This window comes from Ovis aries, chromosome 3, assembly GCF_016772045.2.
Source record: "Ovis aries strain OAR_USU_Benz2616 breed Rambouillet chromosome 3, ARS-UI_Ramb_v3.0, whole genome shotgun sequence".
In the NCBI taxonomy this organism is placed as follows: Eukaryota; Metazoa; Chordata; class Mammalia; order Artiodactyla; family Bovidae; genus Ovis; species Ovis aries.
The window spans coordinates 135,684,429-135,696,596 of NC_056056.1; the positions used below are offsets into that span (position 1 = coordinate 135,684,429).

The 12,168-nt window shown below is 38.6% G+C and overlaps 1 protein-coding gene across 5 annotated transcripts in view; it reads right to left on the bottom strand.

Moving 5' to 3' along the window:
- Positions 1–12,168, bottom strand: part of DIP2B (disco interacting protein 2 homolog B) — a 230,844-nt gene that overhangs the window by 86,348 nt on the left and 132,328 nt on the right. For all 5 annotated transcript variants that reach the window (XM_060412600.1, XM_060412599.1, XM_027967334.3 and 2 more), the window contains exon 3: positions 9,917–10,045. In XM_060412600.1, coding sequence (XP_060268583.1) covers positions 9,917–10,045 — 129 coding nt within the window. The remainder of the gene's footprint in view (positions 1–9,916; positions 10,046–12,168) is intronic.

Below are 12,168 nucleotides of genomic sequence, written 5' to 3' on the forward strand. Positions count from 1 at the left end.
CAATAACAATGAATCATCTGAAAAGAAAAGTAAAAATTTACAATAGCATCAAAAAGAACAAAACACTTAGGAATAAATATAACCAAGGAGGTGAAAGATTTGTACAATATGAGACACTGATGAAAGAAATAAGACAAATCAGTGGAAAGACACTTTATGATTAACATTAAGTCCATTAAGGACTGCAAGACTTAATATTGTTAAAACATCCATATTACCCAAAGCAATCTAGAGATTTAACGCAATTTCTGTCAAAATCTCAATGACATTTTTTTAAGAAATAGAAAACAAAATTCCTAAATGCATGTGGAATCTCAAAGGACCCCAAAGAGCCAAAACAATCATGAGAAAGAACAAAGCTAAAGGCTTCCCTCTACCTTATTTCAAAACATATTACAAAGTTATAGTAACTAAGACTATGACACTGGCATCCAGACATACATATAGAGCAATGAAACAGAACAAAGAGCCCAGAAATTATTCTGGCGTACACAGCTGAACAGTCTTCAACAAGGGGGTCAAGACTATACAATGGGAAAATGACAGCCTTGATAGAAACAAATGGTGATGGAAAAACTGGAATATCCGTATGTAAAAAAGAATGAAGCTGGATCCTTATCTTTCACCATACACAAAAATTAATCAAAATTGATTAAAGATCTAGACATAAGACCTGAAACTATAAAATTCTTAGGGAAAAACACTTCATGACCTTGGAATGTAATAATTTCTTGAATGTGACACCAATAGCACAAGCAACAAAAGCTGAAAACAGAACTAGGACTATATCAAACTTTAAAACTTCCGCATAACAAAGGAAACAACAGTGAAAAGGCAACTCAGGGAATGGGCGAACATATTCGCAAATCATACACTGAGTAAGGAGCTACTGTCTAGAATATACAAAGAACTTCTACAACTCAATCACAATAAGATCTCAAAGAACTCAATTTTAAATGGGCAAGGGAATTGAACTGATATTTCTCCAAAGAAGACAAATGGCCACTTTAAAAAAAAAAAAAAAAGGAAAATCACAAATGCTGACAGAGATGTGGAGAAAGTGGAACCTGCATGCACTGTTAGCAGGACTGTAAAATGTTACTGCTGCTACGGAAAGCACTATGGGGGTTCCACAAAAAAATTGAAACTAGAACTGCCCACAACAATCTTACTTTTGGGTATACATCCAAAAGAACTGAAGGCAGAGTCTTAAAGTGATATTTACACATCTGTGTTCACTGCAGCATTATTCACAATGGCCAAGATGTGGAAACAACTTAATGTCCACGAATGGATTAAAAAAATGTAGTATATACATACTACATTATGTATTAAGGGTGGAATATTCTTCAGCCTTAAAAAAGGAAACTTTGACATGCTAAGTGAAATAAGCCAGTCACTCACACACACACACACACACACACACACACACACACACACACAAAACCCCTAATGTATACCACTTTTAAGAGGTATCTAAGTACTCAAAATTCACAGGTATAGGGAGCAAAATAGTGGTTGGCAGAGACTGGGGCAAGAAGAAATTATTGATCAATGGATATAACGTTTCAGTCATGCAAGATATAAAGGTTCCAAACAGCTGTTGTATAACAATGTGCATACAGTTAACAATATAATATACACTTAAAAATTCTAAGAGTAAATTCATGTGTTTTTACCACAATAAACATTTCTTTTCTGTATCTTCTAATACATCTGGATTTTCAGTCTTAGAAAGTCTTCTCATAGGCTTTTCATAACCTTAGATTATTTAAAAAATTGACTAATATTTTCTTTAGGTACTTATATGGTTTCTTGTTTACATAAAGATCCTTGATCCATTTGAAGTTTTTGCTCATATCTGGTGTGAGATAATAGGTTTACTTAATTTTTTTCCAGTTGTTGTAGCATAATTTATCAAAAAGTACTTTCTCACCCAAGTGATTTGCAACGCTACCTTTATCATATACTAAACCCCAGATGTACTGCAGTCTATTTCTGAACTTGCTATTCTATTCCAGTGGTCTGTCTGCCAATTTGTGTATCATACCACACTGTTTTAATTACAGTCTTTGGAGTATGTTGCTAGATATTAAAACAGATATAGTCACTCTTGTAGGTTTTCTGAGTGTTTCCTAGCTAGTCTTACATGTTTACTTTTCAAATTGAACTTCAAAAATATTTTTTCTAGCTCCATAAATAAATTTGATAGTGTTTTTACCTGGATTGGATTAAAATTATAATTTTTGGAGTCTTAACATCTTTGAGATACTGAATCATCCTATCTAAGAATAAGGGATGACTTTCCATTTATCACGCCTACTGTGTGTCATTCAGGATGTTCTAAAGTTTCCATCATAAAGGCTTTATACATTCCTGAAGTTTATACCTAAATATGTTTTATTACTTTTGTAAATGAGGCTTGCTCTATCAATACATCTTTCAACTGTTATTTGTTCAACTTTCATTTGTTATTATTAGCAAATATGAAGGCTACTGATTTCTGCACTAATTTCATATCTTGCTACTTGATATAATTATTTCATTAAGTTACTTTTGCCATCAATTCTCCTGGGTTTTCTAAATGAATTATCAACTGCAAATACAGTTTTCCTTCTTTTCTAATTCTTATACCTCTAATCGATCTGTCTTTTCTTCTTTTTTTTTTTTTGGTTACTACCTCTAGTAAATTTAAATATCAGTATCCCTAGGACTAGTAAAACTCATACAAAAATATAAGGAAAAAAAAAAAGAATTCAATTTAGAAAAAGCAGGTTTAGGCAATGGACAAGTGGTTTACAGAAGAAGCCACAAATGGAAAATAAGCATATTCCAAAAGGTCCAATCTCATTAGTAATAAAAGAAATAACATTTCTACCAACAAGATGGGAGAATGTCCATTTCCCCACATCTATGGATAATAATGGGCCATGTTTTTTCATCTTTTCGAAAAAGATAAGTGGAAAATGCTACTTCACATATTTTAAGTAGTTGCTCCTATTCTTGGCTTGTTGTTATGAAGTAGTTAAGACATGGTACAAAAGTGGCACAGCTGGGCTTCAGGGACCAAGGGCAGAACAAACACCCAGTGCCCTTACCTGCTAGGACGTTACTATAGATAGGCAGACAGGCAGACAGATACGGACAGATTGAAACGCAGGTGTGTGGGTGGACTGAGTCATTTAAGTAGAGATGTACAGTTCAAGGAGTTATCTGTAAACCTATTAGTAGTCATGCCATTTTTACCAATTTCTAAGGTACTGACCACTTCGCCATTTTTAATTACAGCAGAGGCAGCAACTATTAAGTTCTAGAACATTAGCATATCACATTAATTTTGGCACTACTGTATGGGCTGGTGGGGAGGAGCAGTGAAATTCTGCATTTCACATTCCCCTGCTTTTACCAATTACATTTCTTTAGTTTAGAATAGCTATATAGCAAACAGCTATTCATTCTTCAAAATGGCTCAGACTTTGCCACCTCCACAAATCCTGCCCCCAACAGGGCCTGGTATTCAGGCTCCTTCCTCTGTCAACCCCTCTTCTCTGCTGACTATACCTTATACAAAGGTTTCCTGTGTTTTCATCTGTGTTTCTCTAGCACTGAAACTGTGCTCAACTTGTAGGAGGTCTACAACAGATGCTTGCTTAAACTGAACTGAACTGAATTTATCTTTCTTGGTATGAGGAAGTGTATTAATAAAGAAATAAAATGGTCCTGGTGTGCCAGTGGCAGCCACTTTGGCAAAAGTCGCTGTACCAGGGAACATATTTGGACAGAGAAAGTTAGTTTTCAATTAAGTTGACAGAGGTACTTATTGCTGCATTTAGCTCCCAGCATTAAGTCAAAAGAATCCACACTTGGAGCAAAAATCAGGAAGAACAATGGACGTAAGGCTTTAAATATTTTATCCATGGATATCACTTTAAAAACTATCTTTTACATTGTTTTTGCTCCCTTAAGCTGTAGCACAAGTCCCAATAAACAAAGCCTTGCCTGAATTTCTCAAAAATCAAAAAGACCCTATCTTTTATAAACTTCCAGTTATAAAATAAATAAGCCATGGGATGGAATGTATAGCATGATGACTATAATTAACAGTACTGTATTGCACATCTGAAAGATGTTGAGAGAGTAGATCTTAAAAGTCCTCTTAGGGTGAGAGAGGGAGGCTCAAGAGGGAGGAAACATATGTATACGCACGGCTGATTCACATTGTTATATGGCAGAAACCAACACAATACTGTAAAGCAATTATCCTCCAATTAAAAATAAAATTTTTTAAAAGTCCTCTTATAACAAGAAAAAACAATTTTTTTAATTTTGAAAGGTGGCAGATGTTAATGAGACCTACTAGGATCATCACTTCACAACACGTACAAATATCAAATCATTATGCTATATACCTGAAACTAATGTCATATGTCAGTTATACCACAATTTAAAAAACAGAAAACCATCTTTGTTACTTTTTGTTTAAAATTAATACAGATTTTGTTATATGTATATTTTACCACAACAAAAATAGAAAAAATTAATATACATACACATCCCAGAAATAAGCCCACCTCAGTAGCTGGAACAGTTGAAAGTGAAAGTGGAAGTCACTCAGTCATGTCCAACTCTTTGCGACTGTATAGTCCATGGAATTCTCCAGGCTAGAATACTAGAGTGGGTAGCCATTCCCTTCTCCAGGGGATCTTCCCAAACCAAGGACTGAACCCAGGTCTCCTGCATTGCGGGGGGATTCTTTACCAGCTGAGCCACAAGGGAAGCCCGTAGTTTGGTATATAATTATTCCAATTTCTACCCCTGTGCACTTCATAATATATATAACAGTACTAACATGCATAAATTATGCATCATGTGCTACATACTGTCTTGCATTTATTACTTAACAATGTATTTTGTACGTCTGTCCATATTTGCACAAATAAATCTACCTCGTTTTCCTATGAGACTTCATAGGATCATTAAACTAGTTTTCATTGAATTCTACTATGTGGACCTACTATAACTTATCACTGTATTTATAATGAACAATACTATAACAAACATTTTTGTATATATATTTTTGTGTATACGTGTATGTGCAAATTCCTAGAAGTAGCATTTCTGGGTAAACGTGTATGAATATTTAAAGTTTAAAAGACAGTGCCAAACTCTTGCACTGCTACTTTTAAGGAAGTAGCTTAATACTACTACTTCCTTAAAAGTAGCAGTAATTTGAAGTAGCTTTATACGGCATTTATATTTTTATACTATTTTAGTGTCTCTAACCAGTCCATTCTAAAGGAGATCAGCCCTGGGATTTCTTTGGAAGGACTGATGCTAAAGCTGAAGCTCCAGTACTTTGGCCACCTCATGTGAAAGTTGACTCATTGGGAAAGACTCTGATGCTGGGAGGGCTTGGGGGCAGGAGGAGAAGGGGACGACAGAGGATGAGATGGCTGGATGGCATCACTGACTCGATGGACATGAGTCTGAGTGAACTCCAGGAGTTGGTGATGGACAGGGAGGCTTGGCGTGCTGCAATTCATGGGGTCGCAAAGAGTCGGACACGACTGAGCGAATGAACTGAACTAAAGGTTTACTTATTTAGTTGAATCAAGATAGACATATTTTACTGAATCTATGATGCCATGTTATATAAAAGATATTCTCCAGGATTAAAAAAATAAGATATCCTGATTTCAGGTATGCTAAAATGTGAAAAGTGCCCTTCTCATATTAGATGAAACCATGGTTCTTAGCTGTCTTGGAAAACGAATGACTAATTGCGCATATTGAGAAAAAGCTCTTTCTCAACAGAAAAACAGCACATCAAATGCTCACACTTATTAATTAAAAATACTACACTTCCAAAAGTATTGCTGCATGAGACATAAAACATGCGAGAGCAAACTGAGAAAACTAGGGACTTATTCACATTAGTCAACTTTAGAAGGCCCAGGACGTCTGGATAATTAATACGGAGCATGTTCTTCTCTGCCACAGGACCTGCAGCATCAGAACACAGAATATATCAAACCACTCACTTATTTTCTAGCACGATAAGCCCTGGCCCCTACACCTGTGTCAAAAAGGAGATGTCCAGTTACTGCATTAGCAAAGTCTCTCATCGATAAGAACAGGCAGCTCTTGTAACTGGATTTGACTCCTTCAGCCAACATACAATTCATCTTGATCATTTGATAGAGAAATCACTTCCGAAGTTCAGTCCCCAGACGCGGCTGACTTCAGACATCTCTGCCAGGAGCATGGGAAAGTTGGGTTTCATTTTCTAGCACTAATGTTTGAGCTCAGTAAGGTGATACAGCTACTCTTTAAAAGTCCTTTTTTTGTTTTTGTTGTTTTGTTTGAGGTGGCTAACTACTGAAAAGATTAACATTGAAGAAATTGTCACAATGACTTACCACCCAATCACTTTCCATCTCAGAGATTAATTGTGTATTTTCTACACAATTGGGACCACAAAACGTGTGTGTAGAAAATTGCATCCTGCTTTGATGGGCAGGAAAAGGAGGTGACTAAGTAAGTGCATTTGAAATGTCAGACCCTTTTGCCTAAGCGCAAAGAATACAATCAGGTCAGAAAATCTAAACTCTGAATAAATGTAAGCTCTTTATACCATGTCTGAAACATGAAATACTAAGTTCGATTATGACTGGTTGAGATGTTGTAGGTGTTAATAAGCCTCTACCAAATAAGAGAGGAGTTTCAAGTTACACTCACTGAAAACAATGTCAAGCCCTTTTTGTGTACTTTAATCTGAATGCTTATAATTTTTCTTAAACATACCCTCCATTCTTAAGTTAATTTTGCATGTGACATGTAAATAAAAGCCTTCCTATGAATGGAGTAGCAAAGAGGTGAAGTTCAACTCTTGATAAATTTCTACAACTTCTTTGCTCTACTTCCGCAGCTACTGTTCAGTTCAGTTCAGTTCATCTCCTTACTCATGAAAGCCAGAATTTGCAGCGTGCACTGAGTTTTTCTCTGCTATTTAGTTAGGCATTTCCTTCCACTTTTAAAAATGTCATTTTCAGCCAAAATTCATGCTTGCAGGCCTCCTCTTTCACGTTCCTCCTCATAACAGCACTGCAGAATTTTTATTATCTTCAGGGTTTTCAAATCGCCTTTGTTCCCCACTCTACCTCCTCTCTGGCCTCCTCAGTACTACCCCCCTGGCTGAAGTCCCAGCGACACAAATATCCAAAACCCAACTACTGAGCCCTCCTCAATACCCTGGCACCTAACCAAGAGTCTCCACAGTCTGCTAACCCGTGTATGATTCAGACTACACTTTCTGATACTGGGCTAAGTCTGAAAGTACTGATGGAAAAGATACTTGGGTTTTACTGGCTCAGTGGGAAAGAATCCGCCTAGAATGCAGGAAACACAGGTTTGATCTCTGGGTCGGGAGATCCCCAGGAGAAAGAAATGGCAACCCACTCCAGTATTCTTGCCGGAGAAATCCCCTGGACAGAAGCCTGGCAGGCACAGGCCAGGGGTCTCAAAAGAACTGCACGTGACTTAGTGACTAAACAACAAAGGTGAAGGTCAGAATTTTAATCTACTGAATGAGCTCACTAAAGACTTTTTTCTCTTTGTAATCAGCTTGGACACAGAGTGTAGAGAATCGTCTTTGGGGTTCCTTACTAACTTTTTTGTTAAATGCTGTAAGAACAAGCAAAAAACTTCCCAGCAGGCCTGGGGTGAGTGCTTTAGCAGCTAAAAGCCTTCCAGGCTGGTGAGAACTCACTACTGCCGCACCTGAGCCCCAGCCTCTAAAGGCAACACCGGGCACTGGGGAACCCACCTGGGGGCTTGGCGACAAACAGGAGCCGCTGATTAGCTTTTCCAAATCCAGCCTTACCTCCCTCTGATTCATGCCCTAACGAATACTACTTTTATGCCTTCCTTTCTCCAAAACACGTATTTAACTCTTACATGTGCTAGGCCTTGTGCAGCTGGCCCACGCTACTAGAACAAATTACAAATCTGTGTTCCTGCTCTGCTAAAAATTCTTCAGTGGTATTCAAGATTCCTCAAGATTTGCCCGCTGATCATCTTTCCAGCTTCATCGCCCACCTCTTTCTGGGTCTTGCTTTCTAGGTTTCAGCCATAATGAACTATTTCCAGGTTTACTATCTGATGTTATTTCCCTAACTTGGTCTGCCATGACATGGTTCAGATTCTTAGCCTCAGAGAAAGCCTCTTGTCAATCAGCCCCAGGGTAGGCAGGTACAAAGGAAACTTCTGTGTGGCATGTAACAGAATATTTTTCTGACCAAATACTTTTCACTCCTTCCTTCCTTCCAGTGTGTGAAAATACGTATCTAATAATCGCAGCTCATAACATAACTGTGCTTTTCCTCATTTCCTCTAAAGCCGTTTTCTTGAGGGTGTGATACACACCCTGTTTTTCAGTTCAAGAAAAGGATAAGGTAACCTTGGTTGGTAACAGGGGGAAAAAAAATCTGGAGAAAGTAAAATAACATTCCAGTTAGTCTTCTGGCTTAATTCTGCTGGTTCTTAAAACAGTAACTGTGCTACAGAGACTATCCTAGCGCAGAGGACAGTAGATGGATGTGGGACGGGCTTCCTATGCCACACGCCCTGAGGCCTATGATTCACTTCTGCTTGTCAGTGCTGGACGTGGTGTAGCTGGAGTGTGCCCCCACAGCTAGCCACAACACATCGCCTTTTCTTTTACCATGGGTATTTTCTGGGTGAGAAGAAATAAAGTTTATAGGTTTCAGGTCAGTTCAGTCACTCAGTCATGTCCAACTCTTTGCAACCCCATGGACTGCCACACACCAGGCTTCCCTGTCCATCACCAATTCCCGGAGCTTGCTCAAACTAATGTCCATCAAATCGGTGATGTCATCCAACCATCTCATCCTCTGTAGACCCCTTCTCCTCCCACCTTCAATCTTTCCCAGCATCAGGGTCTTTTCTAAGGAGTCAGTTCTTCGCATCAGGGGGCCAAAGTACTGGAGTTTTAGCTTCAGCCTCAGTTCTTCCAAAGAATATTCAGGACTGATTTCCTTTAGGACTGAGTGGTTTGGTTTCTGTGCAGTCCAAGGGACTCTCAAGAATCTTCTCCAACACCACAGTTCAAAACCATCACTTCTTCGGCGCTCAGCTTTCTTTATAGTCCAACTCTCACATCCATACATGACTACTGGAAAATCATAGCTTTGACTAGATGGACCTTTGTCAGCAAAGTAATGTCTCTACTTTTTAATATGCTGTCTAGGTTTGTTATAGTTTTTCTTCCAAGGAGCAAGCGTCTTTTAATTTCATGGCTGTAGTCAACATCTGTAGTGATTTTGGAGCCCCCAAAAATAAAGTCTCTCACTGTTGGGACTGGTTGCCACGATCTTTGTTTTTTGAATGTTGAGTTTTAAGCCAGCTTTTCACTTGCTTTCACTTTCATCAAGGGGCTCATCAATTCCTCTTTGCTTTTTTATGGGTTTACCAATCTGAAATTTCACTGTTAAGTTTCTGTTCCAACTCCATGAGTCAAGAGACTAATCAATAGCCCTGAAAAACACAGAAAGACCTGCCTCTTCCAAGAGAGTCTACTGAGCTTTCCTAGTACCATCTCAGGAGACCCCTGCCCTCTGCTTTCTTATCTATTTATTCACACTGCCTTTGTACTTCCCTGGCTCCCCTGCTGGCCTTGAAGGCAGACATGTTTTATTTGGGGCTATAACCCCAGAAAATAAGAGTACCTACTACATCTGGCATGTAACAAGTACTCAACAAATGGCTGATGAATTAAATAATATAGACCTGTTGGCACTTCAAGAGAAAAAAATAAACATTAGGAGCTCTCAGGATGTACAGTTCACACTAAAGTAGGTAACAACTGTTCCAGCAGTAACTTTCAGTTTCCTCTCACCTGATCGGTATCGTTCATCCCTGGCTCCCCCAGATCGACTTCGATGATACTTAGAAGGAGCAGAAGTTGGAGCTGCAGATGGAGCAGGTGTTTGGTTTCTGTGTTCTTTCTGTACTGATGAATCAGTTTCTAAAAAAGGAAGTTTTGAAAATGGTTATAACAATAATAACTAACATTTTCTGAGCACTTTACAGCATTTCCACAACACTCTGAGGTAGGTAATACTACCCATCTGCAGTAGTAGTATTCAATACACATACGTTAAAAAAAAAAACACAAAGGCATCCAGACTAAAACAAAACAAAACAGAACATTATCTTGACAATGGACTTGCCAACAGGTGATGGGAGATATAAGTAGGTGAAAAGGAGAGACTCCACAAACTGGGAGGATGGGGGATACGGTGGGGTGTACATGACCCCCTAATCCTGTACAGTTGCAGAAAACACAGCTTGGTAAGCGTTAGTCTCCCTACCATAAGTTACTCCAAATAAACATGTCATTAAAACAAAACTAGAGTGCTTACTGTGCAAACACAGATTCAAGTCAAGTCTTACTAGCCCCTCTTCCAAACGAAGGCATCACCGAACTTAACCCTTTCCAGTCCCTGGCCTGTCCCCACACTCTGTCCCCCCAACATTTACTGTTTCGCATCAAGAACATGGGGAAGACTGCAATCCTATTCCTGGGCATATATCTGGAGAAAAACATGATTCAAAAGGATACATGCACCGGTTCATCGCAGCACTGTTTACAATAGCCAAGACATGGAAGCAACCTAATGTCCATCAGAAGAGCAACAGCTGAGGAATACCTGGTACATAGACACAGTGGAAATCACTCAGCCATTAAAAGGAATAAAATCATGCCACTGCCATTTGCAACAACATGGATGGAGACAGAGAGTGCCATATTCAAGTCAGAGAAGGAGAAATACCATATGGCATCCCTTATATGTGGAGTCAATAGAGAAACGATAAGAAGCAAACTTACTTACAAAACAGACTCACAGACTTAGAAAACAAACTTACGGCTACTGGGGGAAAGAATGGGAGCTTGGGATGGTCATGTACACACTGTTACATTCAAAATGGATAACCAACAAGGAGCTGCTGTACAGCACATGGAACTCTGCTCAGTGATATGTGCCAGCCTGGATGGGAAGAAGCTTTGGAGGAGAATGGATACATGTATATGTATGGCTAAGGCCCTTCGCTGTCACCTGAAACTACCACAGGATTGTTAATCAACTATACCCCAAATACAAAATAAAAAAATATGAGGGGGGCTATGGAGAAGAGAAAATAAGCACGGAAAATAAGCAGAAGAAAAATACTTTGTTCTGATATTTTGATACCTTTTTTTTTTCAAATGGTATTAGCTCCCAAGTCATAATTTTTTAAAACTGTAGTAAGAATATTTAACATGAGATGTAACCTTTTAACAAATTAAGTGTATAATATGGTACTGTAAACTACAGGAATGATGTGACACAGCACCTTCAGAACTTATTCATCTTGTATAGTTAATACCTTTACCCCCTGAGTAGCAATTCCCCGTCTCCCCCACTCCCCAGCCTCTGGCAACCACCATTCTACTCTCTGCCTCTATGAGTTTAACTATTTTATTCTGTGTTCTTCTGTGATTCACTAAGTTTCATGTCCTCCAGGTTCATCCATGTTGTCATATATTATGCAATTTTCTTATTTTGAGGTGTATTTTAAGTTTCTTCAGTAGCATTTACCTGTGCTCAGAAAGGTACTGGTCATAGCAAACATCCTCTTCCAACAACACAAGAGAAGACTCTACAAGTGGACATCACCAGATGATCAACACCAAAATCAGATTGATTATATGCTTTGCAGCCAAAGATGGAGAAGCACTATACAGTCAGCAAAAACAAGACCAGGAGCTGACTGTGGCTCAGATCATGAACTCCTTATTGCCAAATTCAGACTGAAATTGAAGAAAGTAGGGAAAACCACTAGACCATTCAGATATGACCTAAATCAAATACCTTATGATTATACAGTGGAAGTGAGAAATAGATTTAAGGGACTAGATCTGATAGATAGAGTGCCTGATGAACTATGGATGGAGATTCGTGACACTGTACAGGAGACAGGGATCAAGACCATCCCCGTGGAAAAGAAATGCAAAAAAGCCAAATGGCTGTCTGGGGAGGCCTTACAAATCGCTGTGAAGAGAAGAGAAGTGAAAAGCAAAGGTGAAAAGAAAAGATATAAGCATCT